Genomic DNA, 21,237 nt, shown 5'->3' on the forward strand with positions numbered 1-21,237 from the left:
TATAGCCCCTGTCCTCCCTACTTCCACTCAACTTTAATAGGGTCATGATTTCTAGAGAACTTTTGGCCCCGGAACCACAACTCAAAGCGTATATCAGCTGGAGCTACAATCACATGGATGTCAAACTTGCAGTTATAATACTTATATCCTTCACTAAAACAACAGAAGCCACGCTTCTCTTTTAGCTCAAGCTCATGTTGTTGGACGCCTGTGAGGTCGCTTTTCACGTTACAAAGTTTCTTGACACCCGCTGTTGATCAGAAGGGTAGAAGACTTAGTTAGCCGGATTTCTGATTTGGAGGCATGAGGCATAGTTTATTTGCCATCCTGGCAGGAGCCACAAGCACATACCTTTCCGCAGACTTCGGGGGAGGACATCAACCTCGCTTCGAGAAATGACAATCTGGGAGTTCCAAGACCTACTTGTCTGGCCTGGCTTCAATCGGATAACGAACTGCTTCACCAACGGTTCATTCGGGTCTACCGAGTCCCCCTATGTCCTAAGTAAGTATAATTGGAAAGGCTGTAGGCGGAATTCTCGAACGCATACCTTGCGAATAATCCACTGGACCTGGTTGACGGCCCATCTTTGACCAGGGTCATGGTCATCCTGCACAATCTCCTCATTGAAGTGACGCTCTGGGTTGTATAACTCGCGGACCACGACACCGTAGCTTGCTCGAGCGATGTATGAAGCCAAGACTGGTTTGTTTCCTGTTTCTATGCGCTGCTTGTGATCTTGAAGGAGGCCTCTTACAACAGTAGTTTGTGGGAATCGACTAGGAATGACAGAGCAATTGCGAGCGCTGGGGTGGTGGAACCGGTTGAGGTGTTCCCGAATGCGTTGTTGCACATATTCAGAGCTGCCCAGTCCTCCAGAGAGAATCATGCGTGTCTATGATTTGTATCAGCGGGAGACTAGAGTGTTGGCGACTGGGAAACCTACCACTTGCTCAGTAGGTTTGTTCTCCGCCATCCAGTCTAGTTGTTCCTTGATTATTTGTATGATGCGTTCGATATGGGGATCGAAAAGGGCTTGGATTTCACCACTATGTTTCAGTTAACTCATCGTATGATGTAGCTGAATTCTCTGTTGGAACCAACCTATCGAAGATCATGCGTCCTTCTTCAATTCTAAGCCCCCCATGGCTAAAATTATATGGCAGGCCAGGTACTGGGATCTTATAAACTGGGGAAGAAAATGAGGTCTCACCAAAATGGTGCTTGACAATCGTGAAACGCTCACTCATCATCAAGGTACCAGGGAGATCTGGATAATCATCCAGTACGCCCGGGTTAGAAGATAGTCGGTGCTCGACCAGATTCGCGAACGCAGAGTCAATGAGAGTTGACCCTGTACCGATGCCGCTGACCTCGGCGATCTGAGATATCTGTACAATATCATTCTCAACAGAAGTGACACGCACTAGTGAAAGGTCTGTTGTGCCACCGCCAGCATCAACGGTCAGGAATATGTCCCCAGTTCCGAATTCAACGACGCCGCTTTTCAAAGTGTCAACAGCCGCGGCTTCGGCCTCCGTCAGATCGATCTGTGCAGAGTGTCCAGGGCCTTCAGTACCGAATCCAGCGTCGCGGATGATTGATCTAAATGTGTTTATGACTTCCATACCTTTCCAAGTTGTAGGTACACTAAAGAGAAAGATAATGGTCGAGCTGGCCCAGTTCCTTACTCCAGTGCTTCGTTCATACGTGCTCTTCACATGACGGTAGATGCCTCGAAGGTAGTCGGTAATGCATCTTGCAACGTCTTGAGTGCTCCGTGGAACATAAGTCAAGCCTCCTTGCTTTGCCTCGTCATGGGTGGCTTGATCAAGAAACACCTTGAAAAGTCGACGTTCCGTCTTCCCATATGAGAGATGAGAATCAATAATATCACATTGAAACCCCCAAGAGGAAACAGTATTGTCTTGGTTATAGACCAGACGGGTTGGAACTTTTCGTTCGCTTTGCTGGTTATTTCCTGGCCAGTTATCCAATATGTCGATGGTGCCAGTGGAATATAGCAAACCGACACCTTTCAACTGATCAGTTACCTGTAATGTATCTATCGCGCTATAAAGAATTCGCCATCTCACCTGTGAAGGTCGTGCCAAGATCGATGGCTACTGTGGCATCTGGCCTTTTAGTCATCCTGGGAGCACAGGAACAGCGCTCTGCCTTGCAGTTTGGTGGTTGAGGTAGTGTAAAGATTGTTGGACAAGTTAGCGTAGCGCAACGCGAGAATGTATTGGAAATGAATGAAACTTGTTGAGCGAAGGTGGGGAGTAATTGAAATTCGAGGTGCAATCTTATAAACATTCCAACTTGCCTGTCAGCGGGGCTAGACGGGAATTGCATGGGTAAATCTAAAAATGGTTGTTTATTAGGGTCCTCGGAGATGTACTGTGATGGATGAAAGCCTCTTTTCACCAAATGCGGCTTGCAAAAGGCCTAGACCTTCTCAAGGCGGCGTCGGTCACTCAGACGAGGCCAGAGCCACGGCGACAGGCTTGGTACTAGTGCTTATGGCATGCTGTTCTTAGTTGATGCATTCGCACGACTGAGATGGAGAGTTTACATACGACATTAAGAATAACCGAGGGGTTTCGTCACACCGCACCAACGGCGTGCTCCCTTGTCGTTCTATAAGACCCTTTGTATTTGCTCATATCGGTGTCCCTCTCACTTGCCTTACACCTGAACAATGCACTTCTTATCATAATGGGATCCACACATACTTCCTTCACCTCTCCCGGGACTACCACAAACCCAAGTTCTTCCTCCCTTCCTTCAAAGTCCGAAGAATTAAGACCTGCCTCCATTTCAATCCCTAAAACACACTCGAGCCTTACCTCCGCGTCCACAATTGACAGTGGAACAGATGCTAGCGCCGGCCAAACCAGTCCTCAGGAAACAGGAAATAAGGCGAATAACCGGATTGAGCCCGGTGCTGTTGCTGGAATAGCCATTGGGTGCCTCTTTGCTGGTATATTTGTTGGTATTTGCTTTGCATGGCTCCTTCAGCGCTTTACTAAGCGCCGTCCGAGGCATCGCCGGGCAATCCGTATCGTCCGCGCCCCCAAGAACCCCGATACTGACAGCCCAGGGAGTATGGAGTCGTCAGACAATAAAATCAAGGTGGAAAATTTCATCTTGCAAGCAACACCCGACAGAGAGGTTGTTGGCATGTTGCAGCGGCTAGAAGTTATCATGGAGCAGCACATCGAGAACTACTACCACGTTAAACCGATAGACATCGGTGTATCGGTTCTGGCTGAGCAGCTCACGAATCTGGGCATCAGCCAGGATTCCTCGGGGTTCGAAGCTGAGGCTGTCGCTAAGTGGTGTCTGCATCCTGCTTCTCGTCGATTGGGCCTTCAGCATGTTGTCTCGCATGTTCTTTTCAACAGTATTGACTGCAACTCCCGGAACGGCATATCATTACTACCAGGACCTGCAATCAACTTCCTCCGGTCTATTCGCTCAATCGATAAGTCCCGAGAAGACTTCAATGGTAAGATTCATTATGGCATCTTTTCGCGCGCTTCTTAATCTGACCGCTAACCCCTCTTCCTCCTCCTAGTTATGTCAGTCGTCTTGACAAAGTGGCGTACCCTGTCCGCCCTGCTACTTCATCCCAACCCCAGTGAGAGAACGCCCCTTGAGGTGTCTGAGCGTGCAGTGAGACATCAAGCAGAGGAGCTTGTTAAGGAACTGGATGCATTTCTCCACTGTTTCGTTACGCCTGATCAAGATAACTTGCAGAAACAGCGCCACCACATGTATTCCATCATTGTTGAGGCGGCTAAACTCGGCTATGCACTGTTTTCGCACACTGGCGACTGGCGGTTCATTTACAAAGACATGGGTACGCCAAGGGCTGTCGTTCTATGCGTCGGCTTGCAGAAGCTGAGCCATCGGGATGGGCGGCGACTCTCGTCACCCCAGCTGGTTGTGGAGCCACGTCTGGCTACTGTGTAGTGCCTAGTAGAGTTGAAGCCATATTCTTTATATTTACAGTTTTTAATTATCAGTATTCACCAGGATTTCATTCACAGACTCATTTTAATTGATCCACTGCGGCTGAACAGCCCTAGTACGACACAAGGTGCTTGATTGGCAGCCTTGTCTTTGTGGCCAATAACAGTCACATGGCGCCGCCTTGTCGTCAACCTAAACTGCATATCGCCTGATCATCATAAAAGTCACTCGATGAGCTCCGTAGGTAAACGGAAGGCGGCTGAACAGCCCTAGTACGCCACAAGGTGCCTAACTAGCAGGCTGAACTTTGTGGCCAATAAACAGCCACATGGCGCCGCCTTGTCGTCGAGCTGAACTGCACATCGCTTGATCATAATGAAAGTCACTCGATGAGCTCCGTAGGTAAACGGAAGTCAATAGAATTGCTGTAACCTGCAAGGCCCTGAGAATACGTTGCATCCCGCAAACGGGGATGTTACCCTCGTTGCTCTTCGCATGATCCCAGTACAGTATCCCATCTTCCATCCACCAGACACGGAGATCTTCTTTCGGAAAGCGACACTGACGTATCACTCGTACGCAGCCGAGAAAGTTCTCGACAACCTCAACACCATTCCCCGAAGTACACACGCCTGCTGCTATGGCAGAGATTCTTCCAGCTGTGGGAGCCGTAGCTGGAGTTCTTCGCGTGACATATCAACTGATTACCCTCGCCATCGAGAGTGGCCAAGTCAGTGACGAAGTGCGCCGGAGCCTTGAGCTGGTCCGCACCTGCGAGCGAGACCTTCAACACCTTGTCGGGTTGCGCGAGGAATATCTGGATATCCTGGAGCGAAAGCCCATAGAGCTTGATCGCGTTAACACCATCATCAGGGCCGCACACCAAGGGCTCGCCGAAGTATGCAAGATTGTAGAGAAGTGCAGGCCAGAGGCAAACCAGGGCAGGATACCCTTCAAGCGCCGGTCGCGGTGGATTTTCCTTGACTCTACAGATTTCTACACACAGATACCTGTGGTCAGTGGCCACCATCGCGCGGTGCTGAATGAGATATCCTTTCTGCGGCAGATCGCTCTCCAGGCTCCAGTTCCAGTGCCAGACCAAGTGCAGAGCGAGAAGGTCGGATTGTCGCGAAAGAAATCCGTTGGTATCGACAATATTGCTCTCCTTGGCAATATCATGGGCGGCAAAGCTGGTTAGTATCTCTCTGTTGTGTCTTCTTCTTCTATCCTATCTAATGCTTTCAGCAGCCAGGAGATACTCAACCCAGGGAAATCGAGACATGGTACCGGATTCTGCTCCTAACGAGAATAATGCGCAGCCTGGCCAGCCTTTCCACTCGTCTGCGCCACCGCCATACAGGGCTGCTGATAATGTCCAAAGCTCTACTAGCCAGCGATCTTGGACTTCAACGCCAGAGGCAAGTGATACACGGTTTGATCAAGGAAGCCGCCAGGAGATGCGATATAGCCAACAGAGATATCTCAACTCTGCCGATATCCAGGCGACCAGACGCACTCCGAGCACACTACATGACACATTTTGGCACACTCCTCTCCGAGGATCTTCAGGCCTTGATTCAGATCCTCTTTATCAACCCAGGTCCTCTTATCCGGTATCACCGCCATGTGAAGATCAGTATAACATAACAGAATTACAAGCAATGCCGCAAACGTTACACCTTGATTCTCTTGGGTCACGGTCTCCATACCAACGTCGCGGAATGTCTTCATTTCCTCAGTATTTCAACGCAACTTGCCAAGAAAATGCTTTAACGTCCAGCTTTTCAGGGAACGAAATAGAGAGTTTATCTCCTCCGGTTTTACAAGCTCAACTACTGGGTCCTCCAAGGCTCCCTCCAAGGGGATCTCCGGAAGGATAAAGATAAGAGGGGTTAATCTTAATATAAAGTTTAATAGATATTTATAAATTATGATTACTTAGTTTTATTTATATAATCTTAAATATTATTATATTATATTATAACACTGTAATACTATAATACTATAAACTTTAATTTTTTAATACTAACCCTATTCTGACTCATGCCCTTAACTATTCTAGGAGGTTAGGCTTTCCTCTAAGCCCTTTACTTAAGCAAGCCAGTTATAATTTTTTATTAATGTGATTTTAATATTTGGCCTTTCTACTTATGGCACTGCTGTTAAAATAAAGGCTTAAGACAGCTGTCAGATCAGGGCATATTAGAGGGCTATTAATATACAAGCAACATTATATGTTTAGCTGAGATAATAAACTAAGAGGTCAAAACTTAGTGGCTTGAGTCTATTGTTATATTAATGTAAAACATTTGCATACCTGTGTGTAGTGTTGTGAGGAGCTGAATTAGTGGATACAGAAGATGTCCCTTGATTGTGAAATGAGGAACGGCGCAATTATGCAGGTCTGACGACATGTCTGTTATCCTTAGTTGAAGGTCGCTCAATGTAGTATAATAGTAGACATCAGCTCCAAGGCGAACAATGGTTTCTATGGCAATAGCTGTCATGTGCAACTCGCCACTATAATGATGTCAACCCAGCCATGAATCGTACATAGTGGTATATTTCATGTTCATTAAATGTCATTCCAGCGGTCCGCACAGTTTCAGGGAGGATCACAAGTTGAACGACTAGGCTTTCCAAAAACCTTTTTTGGGTGAGAATGCGAGTCAAATTCTCATTCCAGTCGTGTGATATTTTCTGACCATGTTCGGAGTTACTCAAGACTTTGGCAGGCCTAGAGCGGCGGTCGGAATAATGGTGGTTTCAGGGGTAGTAGTTGTTTGCAATGCGGAATGAATTTTAAGGTAAGGCATTACACCATGGGAGAGCTACGGTCATGACTTTATCTAAACTAGGCTTTCTATAACCATCCATAAACGGAAGCTCAGCCAGGACAAGCCTGCAGAGCAAACATCTGAGCAAATAAGAACACCCGAGAAGGAACAAGAAACATAACCTGCACCTGCAATAGCTACAGGCTAGTTGAGACCAATATCGAGGTTTATTGAATAAACATGATTATGGGCAAAAACGCCACGATAAGGGAATCATGTTTTAGCCATTTATTCAATCACATATTGGACTCTCCCTTGTGTCAACCTTTAAGCCAAGTTCAATAGATAGAGGGTATAGATAAACCTGTCTAGGCACCTCTGTTGCTGAGTTTCTCAGCTGGCAAATAAACGTAGGCCGGGATTACAGTTGTTTTACCAATGTGAATTACATTATTCACAATGAGGTTGCAGCTATCCAGCATCCAGGTTGTTGCCTCTGCGGTACTGCTGCCGGTCTCCCAGGCATTCAGCATCGTAACAACTAATGATGCAAACGCTCTGGCCTCTGCCATATTCGGTCAAGGCATAACCATTCTCCAGGCCTCTTTTTCAGGCGCAACAGTAAGTTCTGGAACGTTTGCCGATGGGCCTTTTGGTATCGGAAGCGGTGGGATACTCACCTCTGGCGCTGCTGTTGGAGCTCTACCCAACGGTGACCACTATGTCAACAACGGAGCACCTGGTTCAGATACTTATTGCAATGCAAACACTTTCAATGCAGCGATATTAACTGTCGACTTCTTCCTCAATCCAACCTACAGCGGTGTCAGAGTTGAGCTTATTCTTGCATCGGAAGAAGAAGGGTAAGTCGCACTCTCATGTGAACCAGAAGCAACCATTCAACTGATAGTGTCCAGCGGCTCTGCTGACCCCATCGGCATCTTTGTTGGTGGCACGCAATATGCCTTGGATCCCAATGGGAATAAGATAACCGCGACCAGTCCTTATCTTGCGCAGCCTATTGGCATCACACCGCCTGACAGCGTGACCTCATATCCCGGCTCATCACCACCTTTCTGGATTGATATCCTCACCTCTGGTGCTCAGACCATGGTCATTGCCATTTGTGACCAAGGAGATTCAGAGTGGGACTCGGCGCTCCTGATCAACGCTGAGGGTTGTATTGATTGTGATACTGATGTCCGCCTCGCTTATGTGACGACTACGACTACATTACCACCGGGTGAGGCGACTTTCACCTCTACTACCAAAGCTTCAGGAACTGTGTCAGGAACAATCAGGATCGGAGTAACAGCGGACGAGACCACCACCACCACAGCAGAGCCTACCACAAATACTACGCAAGACTTTACAACTACAACTGAAGAGCCCACCGCCACTACTCAGGAGACTACGCCTACAGAAACATCAACCGAGGCCAGCAGTACGTTGACATCTTCAGAAGAACTGCTGGATACCACCACAACAACTCTTGTGACAAGTGATGTGACGAAAGAGTCTTCAACCATTGCGATTGAGTCAACTTCTGAAATCATCACTACAACATCCCTGGATTCTTCCACTCAGAGTACAACGGGTACAAAGACGATCCGTACTTCTGATGCCCCCATTAATGGCACCACCACTTCTTCCGGCTATGTTAAAACGCCCATCACTGGTTCAGCAGTCTCAGCCTCTACCGATGAACCCACCGAGAGCTTGAGTAGCGATATCTCAACTCAGGATACTGCAGGTATGTTATAAGCCCAGGCTACCACAGATCATCATCGACCCTATCTGCAATGACAGGCCCTGCTAGAAGTCATCTATGACATTATCAGCTGTAACGAGGTCAGTACTAATATTGGATCCAGTTCCTAAGCCTGACATTACGACGACAGCAGAGTCTCTGGGAGACACCACAGTCCAACAGACCGAGCCCTCGACTGACTTAAATCCTCCCTCCTCCCCAGGGTTTGCGGAGAGAACAAGCTCTAGTAATAGTAAGTCTCCAACAGCCGTAGAGACACAAACCCGATATGCTATTTGTCGTTTCTCTATACAAACTATCTAACTCCACATTCTCATTAGCCATTACTTCAACAGCTGGTGGTATACCAACTCCAGCAACATCGACAGTTGCTGCCTCATCTATTATGCCGACCAACCTACCTGTGATTGGGACATTTAGGTTCTTTGGTTGTCTCGGTTCTCCAGCTGGCTACCCTAGCTTTGAATTAATCGGCGAAGGACCCGACATGACTACTGAAGAATGTGTAAGAATCGGCACTGGATATGCTTACATTGGTATCTACTTAAGGTAAATTCCTAGCCATGAAATCTAAGTATATAGCTTACCTTATTCAGGTCTTGCTATGCAGCAGATACGTTAGACTCTGCCGATACGGTGGCGACTGGTCGTTGCGATATACTATGCCCTGGTGACCCAGGCCTCTTCTGCGGCGGGGTGGTCGAAACTAGCTTCAAGTTTCATCGGGGCCTTAGCCATCGGGAAGCTCCGCCAGGCATTCTACTTACCTTATATGCACAGATCGAAGCGATTTCTAGTTCTTTAACTACTTCGGACGTTCTCAGCGCGGTGGACGTGAAGACAGACAACTCTCTCTTACCTACTGGTAATCCTACCATTCCTATTTCTCTTTCTTCAAGCACACGATCTCTCGTTGACTCTACTATTACCGTAGAGCCTTCAGTTACTATCATTCACTCACAAGGCAGAAGGCCTATCATTCCCCCATTTCCAACAACTATCCCCTTCAATGCAGGCAACTTCACAAGGACCGAAGCTGTAGTAATTACTACTATAACATATACAGTTGTTGACCCCAAAAACCCATCTTACTTGACCGTCACCGAGCTTTACACAACCTTAAGATCTCCTCCCTGCCGTCACTGCCAGTATCAGCAACCACAAACGGTAGAGATGACCACCATCAAAGTTGACTGCAATGCTTGTGGCCACTACGGCGAGAACACAATCATTCTGGATGTTCCAGCGGGCGCAGTCGTGGTAGCTCCGACCGGAGGTCACTCAGTTCACGAAACTCACCAAGTGCAGTATCATGAGCCCAACCCGTATAGACAGAAACCTCGCCCCGATGAGTCAGACCCTCATATTTGGCAAAAGCCTCGGCCACAAAACACTTCGCCTGCCACTCGCAACGAACTACATGACGGCGAAGGAGGACATAAGTTTGTTCAACCTCAGACTTACCAAGGCGGACCAACTGGCACTAGGAGCAGTCATGGACAAGGAGAGCCCGCTGTAGTGACTAAGACTGAACCAAAGCCTACACCGGTAGGATGGAATAGACAGCCCGAGCCTCCAGAATCAACATTTTACCGCAGGCCAGGTCCGGCATCTACACCAGTGGCGCTTGATGTGCCTATTGTGGTGGTCTCAGGGGCTGTAGCGAAAACGATGGAGGGTATGTTTATGGCGATCTCCTTGATGACTGTATTTGTTTTCTCTTTGTAAGGATATAAAAGTTTGGATAAGACACCAAGACTAGGTAAATTTCTAATATATTAAATCTTATCTGTATATTGCTTTAAGAGATATACTTAAAACATAATGAATAATAAAGTTACATATAAAATTATCAATAATAAATTATGCTGCCTGAATATATTTAATACAATTCTTAATAATTCTATTATATTTTACTACATGTATTATATTATATAATATATATATATATTTAGTCAGACCTTTTCTATTAAGTATATCTGTATTTATCTCGGCAAAATCCACTAATAGATAAATTACGACTAATTGCCCAAATATCAGCCATGGCTGTCAATAGGAATTCATATATGAAAAGGCAACTCAAGAGGTTACTTGACGATTCTGTGAGGAACGGAAAACATCCACTGGGTTGCAGAAACTTAACTGCTGTACCATGAGTTCAACCTACGTGTAGCTGAAAACGATTTTGAGCACGTATGTCATCACCTCTCAGACTGAAGCCGCGCATGATTAGTTCAATCATCCTCCGACTTTGCGTATGGGTTCCTACTCGAGGCTCATGTACCCGAGCGACTATCCTCATTGGCGACAAATATGAGTCCGAAACAAAGTTTCTATCTGGAAATGGACCTAAGAGACTCTCCTGTCCCTCCTATTTGTAGATTCAGAAGGCGCAAGAGTGAATACGATGATTCCCTAATAGCTAACAAAGCAGGTGTTTAGGCAGGATCAGCAGAGGAGGCTAGAAGGTAAGTAATCACAGTCTCTTATAATTCGCATAGTCCATTTAAGTATCCTGTAATCGCAAAACAATCACTGACAAGAACTTGCATGTTCCACTCCACTGGATCAGCCATACGCCATTGCCATCTCCAATAACATCGAAATCGGTCCTTAATATCGTTGGGATCTCCGGATCTTTCTTTAACTGGTCACCATTCTTGATTAGGTTCAAGAGCACCACAGCGTCTGCTATGAAGACGGAAGACATCCACGTCTGAGCCCTTGTGGTCCTATCGAGGCTTGTGTAATCAAACTAGTACTTTCAGTGGATTGCGAGGTTGAACTCCTAGTCTGAAGACTCGGTTCCTTTGTAGATTGACTGTCCCCGGCCAATTTACGACCAGCCTCGTGACGTCCCTGGAAGAACTTAGCACGATATCCCATGTCACGGGCTTTCAGGGTGCATGAAATGGTTCACACTGACCCTCACACTCGTGCCATTGATGGAGTTGAACGTCTGCATTTTCTTCACGCATGCGCCCAGCTACTGGATCTTCCGGTCGCCGCTCAACTCGATGTAATAGGACACAGGGATGGTGTCGATATTCTCGATGTAGTTGATGCACTTGTTGAACTTACCGTGGAGGACTTTTTGCTCTGTTGGCTTGATATATCTCCTGGAGATAAAATAAGCTCGAAACCGTCAATAAGCTGTGGGTGATGCAGGCCAATGTCGACCACTGCGGAGTTATAGCTACGACTCTGGGAGCTACATGTCATCTTTATCATTTCTAGCCTCGTCGTGATCACGCTAGGCTTCTCCAGCACCGAGTCGACCCCATTCAGCGAGACATAGAAGGACGCAACCTGGTTCATTTGACTATGTCGATGCCATGGAATTGATCTCAGAGATGCCTGGCGTCAAGGTGGGCCAACGAGACCGTTATGGTAAGACAGCCATTGACATCGCACTCATCTGACAGAGCAAGTATGTTGGTATCTTTCCCGCACGCAAGATGCCCAACATCAACATCTACTCCTGAGATCTGATGTATAACACGCCAAAAAGCCGATATGAGATCGAAGATCATCAAGTCGATACTTGCTATGAAGGTGACTTGCTAGAAAGGAATGCTCGGCGCCAAAAGCCGTCGAACGAGGAACATGAGGAACTAGAAAAACAGTATGTACCCGATCAACGGGCCCTTGTTATACCTCCTCCTAGTAAGGAAAAGAGCAAAAAAAAGATTACCCAGAATAAAGGCACTAAGAGAACTTCAGAGAAGAAAAACCTCAAAATCTAATAAGAAGCACAAAAAGGACACGAAGTAAGTAAGGGTTACGCAGGAGTTTTAAAACAAGATACAGCATATGCCGCTTCAGGTTCTTGCCGAGGCTTTGCATCTATAGGGACTTTTACTTCATCTGCCTCTGTAAACCAGAAATTACATATGCAGTATAGGAAACGATAGGGAGTAGTTCTCCTACATTTCCTGTCTTATTCCTAAGCTTCGGAACTATGGCACCAAATAGTGCCGAAAGGAGAGTAATAAAAACGTGACGTTCCCTCATTTAGCAGACAAGGTCTTCCGCCTTCCTTTATCCGACTGCATGTCGGGTAAATCCCTGTTCGAACGGGTGTGTGATGCTCAGAATTCCCGGCATATTGACTAATTCCGTCGTAATTTCTGTTTCCGTCGCATCGGAATGATGATAACCGTATTTCATTATAGGTACATGAACCATTTGCGACACATGAATCACATATTTATTAGCTGCCAAAATCTAGATCAGCGCCAAACTCTAATCCTTTATTCTTTACTCGCCGAAGTTAGTGCATTGTACTCCTTAGTTGCTACGATGGAGCCGTCGCCTACACATCCCAAACCAGGAACCATGTTCTCCCTCGAGAAGTCTCCAGACACGCAAGACATTGAGGAGGGCACAGTGCACCAGTAGGATACTAAGATAAATCTAATATGGATGGAAAGAGAGTATTAAACACGAGTTACAGATATGGTCAACCAGCGCCATCTGTCGACGAAGGATTAGAGTCCAAGCTTCGATGGAATATGGATCTTCGTATACTTCCCACGGTTACAATTATTTACTGTACGCCCCGAGAGTCCAAAGCCGTAGACAAGGCGTAGCTGACACACTCACGATTCAGTGCTTTGCTTTATTGATCGCGCAAACATTGGTGAGTATATCAAGACACCCACTCTCGAGCATATCTCTCATAACTCTGCAGGCAATGCCAAGATCGCAGGTCTAGAGGCCGACCTGAAGATGCAGGGTTACGACTTTAACGTTTCTCTCTCCATCTTTTATATCTCCTACATCTTGTTTGAGATCCCTCTGAATCTCCTGTGCAAGCGGATAGGGCCGGGCTGGTTTATACCTGCATGCTGTGTCGGCTTTGGTATCTGCACCACCTGCACAGCCTTCGTCCATGACTTCTCGACTCTGTGCGGGCTCCGGTTCTTACTTGGCGTCTTCGAAGCGGCCATGCTACCGGCTAACGTGTACTATCTCTCGCGTTGGTATCGACGCAGTGAACTGACCTTTCGGCTTTCGTTCGTCATCATCTCGGCATCCTTGGCGGGTGCATTTGGGGGCCTGCTTGCCTCTGCCATTTTGCGTCTTCAAAGTTTCGGCTCCTTGCATTCTTGGAGGATGATCTTTGCGATTGAAGGTTGGACAGCCCGCGTCTACCCATATCTTGATGCTTAAGCAATGCTAATCCAAGCGATTGAAGGTACTGTGACCTGTGCAGTGGGAGTGATCTCATTTTTCACGCTTACCGATAGGGTCGAAACTGCCACCTGGTTATCACCGGAGCAAAAGAAATTAGCAAATGCAAGAATCATAGCAGAAAGAGTCGGAACAACCGAGATTATCGACACGTTTGGTACGAAGAGAATGCTCCGAGGCATCCTGAACCCAGTGGTGCTGCCAACAGCCGTGATATCCTTCTTCAACTTCATCACTGTACATGGCCTGTCCTTCTTTCTCCCTACCATTGTTCGCACAATCTTTCCTCAGCACTCTGTCCAGAATCAGCAGCTCCTCACAGTTCCACCAAACGTCCTGGGCACGATTATGTGCATGCTATTCTGCTATACAAGCTGGAAGCTGGACAAGCGCGGCATCTTCCTTATCATATGTGCACCGTTCTCAATGGTAGGGTACAGCATGTTTCTGGCAACATCCAACCCACATGTGCGCTATGCGGCAACATTTTTGCCCGTATGCGGCATCTTCGCGTTGGGAGCATTCCCCAATGCCCACGTCTCAGCAAACGTCATTTCAGATACTTCTCGGTCTTCTGCGGTCGCCTTCAACGTGATGCTTGGTAACATTGGAGGTTTGGTATCAACTTGGGCATTTCTCCCTTTCGATGGACCCGAATATCGCATTGGTAACGGTTTGAATCTGGCAGCACAATCTTCTGTCTTTCTGATTGGTGTCTGTATGTATTTCGCGATTGAGAGGAGTAACAAGAGAAGATCTGGAGTGAATGTGGAGAGAGTATTGGATGGGAAGACTTTGTCAGAAATCCAAGACCTTGAATGGCGACACCCGGACTTCAGATGGCACAATTAGGATAAGTAAGCTGCACAGACTATCTACATGATTGATTCTCTTGATAAGTCGTGCCGAAACCCTCTGGATATTATCATCTATCTAACGTCCTTTTCTCCACCACTTGAGGAAACTAGCCACAAGAGTCTAAAGTCTAGGTAGCTTTTAACTTTATAGTTCTTATAATAATTCATCATACTCTTGTTTTCATTTACTTGTTAGACCTTCTCATGAAAATGCATCTGATGCCAAGCAATGGTAATCTTAGAACCGACGTCCAATTAGCCTTATACCCCACGGGTCAATTCTAGTCAGGAGCTCAGTGCATATCTAACCTAAAGAATAATCTTGCCATAATCGCATCTCGGGTTTTCTAATTAAGGTGATGCAAAATAACTTATGCAGTGCACGCAGATAGAAAATAAGCCGGGTGGAATATCATAGCCGAAAGAAGCGGGGTATAGCACTGACTGGCTGAATTGCATCTCCAATCATGTCCGAGCGGAACGGCCTGAGCTACGGAAAGTCTTTTCATATCATATATGCGACGGAACTGCGATCCGTAGAACCTTGTCTGGTCCACTAGAGCCCGGCCTTCAGTGGCCACGCCGCCACTGTACTTGGCGCGGAACAACTGTATCAGGTTTGACGGCGTAAACAAGGGAGTCAAACTGAGGAAGGAGATAGCAGGCCCTGTAATGATATTGCCGCTCTGTTCGAGAATGGGAAGGCCGAAGAGCCGATTTGCGTAAACCGTACATCCGTATAGCACGAGGTGACACAGACGCCGCCTTCATAAAGCAAACCCTGAAGCACTATACTAGCAAACCTCTTACCGTCTACGTCAAGTACAGTAGCCAATCCTAACAAACTCATTGCATAATTTCACTAGTCTTGATCATGATGGAAAAGAATTCCTCCGCGCCTCCAGTTCTCCCAGCTACTCGCCTGCGCAACCCTACAGTCAGCCTTACAATCCTGGAGCCGCTCAGCAGGCGGGGTTTCGGGCCAGGACTAATCATCCTCGTGCCCGAGACTGGCAAAGCCACCAGTGATGCATTGCGGATCGATGGATGCGTGCCGTCTCCGTTGATGAAATGGGCAGAAGAGGGCTACACTGTCGCTGAAATTACAGAGGCAGGACTTGCCAACCCTGATGTAGCTGTCAGTCAGGCGCTCAAGGAGCTCGAGGCTGCGAGGTCCACTGAGCCTAAGAACGTCGTTGGTATCATAGGTAAGTCTTGAATTATTAAACATTAACAGAAGAACCGGACCGGCGAGCTAATAGACCTCCTTGTAGCATACTCGACAGTGCTTTGGAACCAAATAGCTCCCCATGTCGACTCATTCTCACAGATCTCAGGTGCTGTCATTTTTGGCGATCTTGGGGATGGCGAGACCTCTGCAATCGCTTCCTCAAAAGTCCCACAGCTGCATCATCTTGCTGGGAGTGCCTCCAAACGCTTGCAACGTACAAGGGCGGTGACGGCTTACAACTACCCGGAAGCAACATCGTACTTGTTCGCCACTCCTTTCAGCAAAGACTACATCTACAACATGGAGTCTATTTCTCATAGCCGAAGTCTTAGCTTCTTGAAACCTCTTATGGACGGTCCTTACTTTGATCTAGAAGTTATTTGGGACGAACATACCTATTGGGAGTTCGAAAACCGCTCCGTGGAGCATACCATGAGCACCATGGTACAGGAGCCATATGTTAATCATGTGCCTACGGTAATCGCCTTTCTCCCTTTCACCTTGGTCTAAAGACCAATGTCAACTGACTTATAATACCCAGATGACAGGGGGGGTCGGCCGGGAGAAGCTAACTGCCTTCTACCGCGACCACTTCATTTTCCAGAATCCTCCAGATACAGAAACCTGCCTCATTAGCAGATCTGTTGGTATCGATAGAGTCATCGACGAGTTTATTTTCATCTGCACTCATCATTCTCAGATTGACTGGCTGTATGTCTCACAAACTAATCCACTCATTCGCGAATATGCCAACTGACGCTTTTTCTACTAGTGCACCAGGGATCCCTCCCACAGGGCGAAAGCTTGAAATACCTTTCACCGCTGTTGTTAACATCCGTGGGGACCGGCTTTATCACGAACATATTTGTTGGGACCAGGGAACAGTGCTAGCGCAGTTGGGTTTAATGCCTTCCTACCTACCATATCCTCATCCAGTGCCCAATGCGCAGGGTCAAGAGAAATTGGAATACCGCGTCCCTATCGCTGGTGTAGAGACTGCTAATAAATTACGGGATAAAGATGCTGTCGAGTCGAATGAGATGTTCGCGTTTGGTCTTCGCAAAGTCTGATCAGGGATGGGATGATATATTTAACGGAGTCTTTCTTTATTATAGCATATAGGCCAATATTTCAACTGCAAGTCTCTTGACTCATGGTTGTAGACGCGTGACAGTCTCCAAATCTTATTACTGAGACAATAAGATGATGGTAGGGGCATGAGTCGGCAGCACTCACCATTCATTCGTCCCAGCGCAGGTCACAAACTGGTGTGAGTTTGTCGATCCGGACTTTACCGGAGAATACGGAATGACGGACGGTGCAACGGCTCTCAAATAGACATCCGAAGAGTATGTGGAGTAAGCCAAAGGGCTCAGCCAACATAAAGCCTCAAGTCCACCTCGTTAGCACGCGTATTCCGCTCGCTTCAACACTCTGTGTTTCTCTCAAATCATTCTGACCACAATCTCAATCAACCAAGTTATCCTTAAACAAATCTATCATCAACTTTCGACTATGGCAGACATCAAGCTTCAGAATGTCCGGCCAATGTTCGAGCTGCGCAGCCGCAATTATATTGTGACCGGCGGCCTCGGAGGTATCGGCTACGCAGCTGTGCGGTCTCTTTGCGAGATGGGCGCCAACGTAGCCGTGTTAGACATTCAAGACAAATCAAGAGACGCATTTTCCAGCGTGGAAAACGAGTTTGGTACCAATGTTTTCTACTTCCAGACCGATGTCACCAAACTTGACAGCCTGAATGCTGGTGTCGATAAGGCTATTGAGGCCCTCGGGTCGCTTGATGGATGTCTACCTTGCGCGGGGATCAACTGCAACAAACCATTTGTTGACCAGTCATGGGATGAGTTCACGCGCATTCAGGAAATTAATGTAGAAGCCATACCTTCCTCCCTTAGGTTCTGTCAACTGTCTAACGTTCCTTTACAGGTGCGGGGAACATTTTTCACTGTCCAGCGCGTGGTCAAGCAGCTGATCAAGCAAGGAACCTCTGGTAGTATTGTCATGATGGCGTCTCAGTGCGCTCACATCGCTATTCCAGGCTGCCGCATGTCCTCCTACAACGCGTCCAAGGGCGGCGTTCTTATGCTTACAAAAGCACTCGGGGTAGAGCTGGCCAAGCACAACATTCGTGTTAACTCCATCTCACCTGGGTACGTAGATTCTCAGATGTTCAGGGATGTATTGGCCACTCAGAGTGAGCGGGATGCGAAACAGCCATACCAGGCCCCGCCATTAAGGCGCCTCAGCGACCCAAATGACCTTACACCTGCTATTATTTATCTTTTTAGCGATGCGTCTAGACACATTACGGCTACAGATATCAAGATTATGGGTGGATTGGACGCTGGGCAGATTGACGGACACATTACCTACGAATAAGAAGACCGGACTGAGTAGCCAATTCCACAAGCCATTTATGATAATTAGTTAAACACAATTGCGCCCAATGCCATGTTTATCCTCCTATTGCCGGATTCTCATGAAGGAGTAAATGCGTCCTCCTGGGGTCCACAATATGGATCTGCCATGTATATAATGAAGCTTCTCGATGCGTGAGTATTCCGCTTGTCCTGCTGTGGAGAGAGCCTAACCCACGGCCGAGCATCCCCAGGTATTCTCTTCACTCCTACAGACCACGACCGGGTTCCGGATCCACCTTTTCGGACCGTTCCGTAATCACGGCAGACCTGGTTGGAAAGGTGGGGCCACTTCCGAAATCTCCTAATCTCTCTCCGATAAGGTCGTCGCAGTACTAGTGCAAGGCTTATGTTGATGCAGAGGCTAGTCATTCCATTTTATGCTTCGGAGTTGTAGCGTCGAGAACAACCGCTTGGGGAATGGCACATATTGGTTTGGAGCAGGGGGTCCCAAACGGTGTAACATGGGATCAGGAAAGCTTATCATGGCGTAAAAGAACAGCAGGCCATTCCATGTCGTAGAAGACGCCCATTCTATCCAGGCCGTTTGCATTTGTACTTCCTCTGCCCATTCACTCTATCTTATCCATCTCATCTATCTCACTATCTCCAAATCAGATCCATCTTGCATTAATCCAAACATGTCAGAATCATATGACTTGGTCGTCATTGGCTCTGGTGAGTTCCAGCTCCCCTCGCAATGCAGAATTCACACCAACTGAAGCTACCACAGGCTGGTTCGGCCTCGGCGCCTCCAAAGCCTACATCGAGACGCACCCTGATGAGAAGGTCGCGATTCTTGAAGCAAATGACTCCGTTGGAGGAACATGGTCGGCCAACAGACTATACCCAGGTCTCAAGTCCAACAACATGATTGGAACCTACGAGTTTCCTGACTTCCCCATGAGCAAAGACATTTACGGCGTTGAGGAGAACGATCACATTCCTGGCAAGACTCTGCACAAGTATCTCACTGATTATGCCCGGAAGCATGGCGTACTTGAGAGAACCCAATTCAACAGCACAGTTAGTCAAGTAGAGCAGACCAGCGAGGATGGCTGGAAGCTTACTGTGGCAAGCCCTCAGGGTGAGCGTCAAATCGGAGCGAAAAGAATAGTTGTCGCCACTGGTCTCACCTCTACCCCCAACATGCCTTACTTTGAAGGCAGCGAAAGCTTTGGCAAACCTCTGTTCCATGCCAAAGAATTTTGCTCTCGAGCCGATGAGGTCAAGGGCGTTGAAAATGCCATTGTGGTCGGTGGTGCCAAATCTGCCTATGATGTTGCATACGCTATGGTTGACGCTGGAGCTCAGGTTGACTTGATCGTCAAGCCAGAGACGAACGGCCCTGTGTGGATTGCGCCTCGCTGGGTGACGCCCGTGAAGGCCCGTATCGATAAGACATTGACTGTTCGCTTCATGACATGGTTTGCTCCCTGCCCTTGGGGCCACGAGGATGGCTTCGGTGCGATCCGGCGCTTTCTTCATGGTACGGCGTTTGGACGCATGATTGTGCGTGCATTTTGGAGATCAATGGGCAACGACGTTTTGAACCAGATCAATTATGATAACCACCCAGAGACCAAGAAGCTAAAGCCGTGGTATGACGTGTTCTGGATTGGCAGTGGTCTCAGTATTCTTAACTTCAACAAGGATTTCTTTGATTTGGTCCGTGATGGAAGGATTCGCGTCCACATCGACAACGTCAAACGTCTTGAGCCCGGCCAAGTCCTTCTAGAGTCCGGAAAGAGGCTCAAGGCAGATAGCATGATCTGCTCTACAGGATGGAAGAAGGAGTCGCTCGTCAAGTTCTCCAATATCGGCGAGCATGCCTTTAGCCTACCATATGGCCCGAAGGAACAAGCCCAGCTTAACACCGAGTTCGATGCGCGCGTTAAGAAGCAGTTCCCTCAGCTCAAGCAACAGCCCAAGCTTCGCTCCCCTCCTCGCCCAAACGCTGAGCCTCTGCGGAACTACCGCTTTATAGTCCCTCCTGCTTTTCTTGGTAAACGCAACATTGCCTTTGCTGGTATGATCTCGTCTGTTACAACGGCGGTCTGTGCTTCGATGCAGGGAGTGTGGATCTCTGCCTATTTTGACAACAAGTTGGTTCGAGAAAGTAAGTCTCAGGAGGATATTACAAATGAAGTCATGATGCACACGCAGTGGGGTAAATGGCGCTACCCTGCTGGCTATGGAGCGAGCCTGCCTGACTTTGTGTTTGAAGGCGTTCCTTATGTTGATATGCTGCTCAAAGACCTTGGCATCAGGAATCGTCGCAAACCGTCCTTTTACGCTGAGCTGACGTCCCCGTACACCCCTCAAGATTACAATGGTGTCATGGACGAGTACAAGGAGCGTACACAGGCCACATAATTCTATGAAAACATCCTTTGTTGGTTATTTGTCTACTAAATCGTTGAGGAAGATACTATTCTCTGTTATATTATTAATCGGTTGGGCTAGTTAATGATTCATCTGTGTTCCCGTGATTATGATACTGAATACCAAGAAGGGCAGTCTACCGATCGTTCACTCAGTTTCGTTTAGTCCCAAAAGGCGGTCTACGTAGGAGATGTACGTGAAGTTTCGCCAAGAGATGTTCACTGATGGTGTAGTTCAGTGATTCTTTCTTGGAAGCGGCAGCCTTTTACTTCATTCGTCGATCAGAAAGGCAGATCAAGATGTCACAGTGTCCTCCGCTCTAGAAATTGAGATCAAATGATGAAATTCCCTCCAATGTAGACCATGGTGTTAGCAAGAAATACAAGAAGGGGGCATTCTATCAGTAGGCTACAGGTGAAATCCGCATCAGCCTTCACTAGATGTTGATGCGAGCACCAGATGGCTGAGATCTCTGGACGCCTGACAAGAATTAGTCTATTGAAATGTTAGAGTATCCGTGAATAAGCGCCAGCAGTAGGAACGGAAAAGACATTGGTTCCAGACTTCGGAAGCAAACCGTAGTGCTGGTTCGGGTCGGTGG

The 21,237-nt window shown here is 47.5% G+C and overlaps 8 protein-coding genes across 8 annotated transcripts; 7 read left to right on the plus strand and 1 right to left on the minus strand.

Annotated features, from left to right (window-relative positions):
• Positions 1 to 23: 23 nt before the first annotated feature.
• FOBCDRAFT_289393 (uncharacterized protein) lies at positions 24 to 2,151 on the minus strand (the record flags this gene model as incomplete). Its single annotated transcript, XM_059611748.1, has 6 exons — positions 24 to 250; positions 352 to 493; positions 551 to 873; positions 943 to 1,049; positions 1,105 to 2,035; positions 2,097 to 2,151. Coding segments are annotated over 6 exons (1,785 nt in total), but the record flags the coding sequence as incomplete, so codon positions are not given.
• Positions 2,152 to 3,069: 918 nt separating this feature from the next.
• FOBCDRAFT_216558 (uncharacterized protein) lies at positions 3,070 to 4,040 on the plus strand. Its single transcript, XM_059609453.1, has 2 exons — positions 3,070 to 3,514; positions 3,584 to 4,040. Exons 1-2 carry the CDS (start codon positions 3,112 to 3,114, stop codon positions 3,979 to 3,981), a joined length of 801 nt encoding a protein of 266 aa, XP_059464320.1. The 5' UTR covers positions 3,070 to 3,111; the 3' UTR covers positions 3,982 to 4,040.
• Positions 4,041 to 4,621: 581 nt separating this feature from the next.
• On the plus strand, positions 4,622 to 5,861 carry FOBCDRAFT_257861 (uncharacterized protein; the record flags this gene model as incomplete). The annotated part of the gene is made up of 2 exons (XM_059611212.1): positions 4,622 to 5,174; positions 5,230 to 5,861. 2 exons carry the CDS (start codon positions 4,622 to 4,624, stop codon positions 5,859 to 5,861), a joined length of 1,185 nt encoding a protein of 394 aa, XP_059464321.1.
• Positions 5,862 to 7,217: 1,356 nt separating this feature from the next.
• Positions 7,218 to 10,257, plus strand: FOBCDRAFT_237521 (uncharacterized protein; the record flags this gene model as incomplete). Its single annotated transcript, XM_059610155.1, has 5 exons — positions 7,218 to 7,621; positions 7,676 to 8,511; positions 8,850 to 9,034; positions 9,310 to 9,594; positions 9,637 to 10,257. The coding sequence occupies 5 exons, from the start codon at positions 7,218 to 7,220 to the stop codon at positions 10,255 to 10,257; spliced, it is 2,331 nt and encodes a 776-aa protein (XP_059464322.1).
• Positions 10,258 to 12,989: 2,732 nt separating this feature from the next.
• FOBCDRAFT_156319 (major facilitator superfamily protein) lies at positions 12,990 to 14,712 on the plus strand. Its single transcript, XM_059608379.1, has 4 exons — positions 12,990 to 13,083; positions 13,142 to 13,171; positions 13,223 to 13,666; positions 13,730 to 14,712. The coding sequence occupies exons 1-4, from the start codon at positions 13,044 to 13,046 to the stop codon at positions 14,575 to 14,577; spliced, it is 1,362 nt and encodes a 453-aa protein (XP_059464323.1). The 5' UTR covers positions 12,990 to 13,043; the 3' UTR covers positions 14,578 to 14,712.
• Positions 14,713 to 15,459: 747 nt separating this feature from the next.
• On the plus strand, positions 15,460 to 16,883 carry FOBCDRAFT_248499 (uncharacterized protein; the record flags this gene model as incomplete). Its single annotated transcript, XM_031175069.3, has 4 exons — positions 15,460 to 15,790; positions 15,857 to 16,290; positions 16,355 to 16,524; positions 16,586 to 16,883. The coding sequence occupies 4 exons, from the start codon at positions 15,460 to 15,462 to the stop codon at positions 16,881 to 16,883; spliced, it is 1,233 nt and encodes a 410-aa protein (XP_031046202.3).
• Positions 16,884 to 17,412: 529 nt separating this feature from the next.
• On the plus strand, positions 17,413 to 18,241 carry FOBCDRAFT_216562 (putative short-chain dehydrogenase). Its single transcript, XM_031175070.3, has 2 exons — positions 17,413 to 17,703; positions 17,761 to 18,241. The coding sequence occupies exons 1-2, from the start codon at positions 17,446 to 17,448 to the stop codon at positions 18,211 to 18,213; spliced, it is 711 nt and encodes a 236-aa protein (XP_031046203.3). The 5' UTR covers positions 17,413 to 17,445; the 3' UTR covers positions 18,214 to 18,241.
• A 651-nt stretch (positions 18,242 to 18,892) lies between these two features.
• Positions 18,893 to 20,606, plus strand: FOBCDRAFT_156327 (putative dimethylaniline monooxygenase; the record flags this gene model as incomplete). The annotated part of the gene is made up of 2 exons (XM_054703613.2): positions 18,893 to 18,929; positions 18,985 to 20,606. Coding segments are annotated over 2 exons (1,659 nt in total), but the record flags the coding sequence as incomplete, so codon positions are not given.
• Positions 20,607 to 21,237: the final 631 nt, after the last annotated feature.

This window comes from Fusarium oxysporum, chromosome III, assembly GCF_013085055.1.
Source record: "Fusarium oxysporum Fo47 chromosome III, complete sequence".
NCBI classification, from domain to species: domain Eukaryota; kingdom Fungi; phylum Ascomycota; class Sordariomycetes; order Hypocreales; family Nectriaceae; genus Fusarium; species Fusarium oxysporum.

Coding starts and splice junctions, on each gene's coding strand:
- FOBCDRAFT_216558 (XM_059609453.1), top strand. CDS start 3,112: ATGGAGTCGTCAGACAATAAAATCAAGGTGGAAAATTTCATCTTGCAA. Junction 3,515..3,583: donor GTCCCGAGAAGACTTCAATG/GTAAGATTCATT, acceptor TCCTCCTCCTAG/TTATGTCAGTCGTCTTGACA.
- FOBCDRAFT_156319 (XM_059608379.1), top strand. CDS start 13,044: ATGGATCTTCGTATACTTCCCACGGTTACAATTATTTACT. Junction 13,084..13,141: donor CACGGTTACAATTATTTACT/GTACGCCCCGAG, acceptor CTCACGATTCAG/TGCTTTGCTTTATTGATCGC. Junction 13,667..13,729: donor GATGATCTTTGCGATTGAAG/GTTGGACAGCCC, acceptor AAGCGATTGAAG/GTACTGTGACCTGTGCAGTG.
- FOBCDRAFT_216562 (XM_031175070.3), top strand. CDS start 17,446: ATGGGCGCCAACGTAGCCGTGTTAGACATTCAAGACAAATCAAGAGAC. Junction 17,704..17,760: donor CGCGCATTCAGGAAATTAAT/GTAGAAGCCATA, acceptor GTTCCTTTACAG/GTGCGGGGAACATTTTTCAC.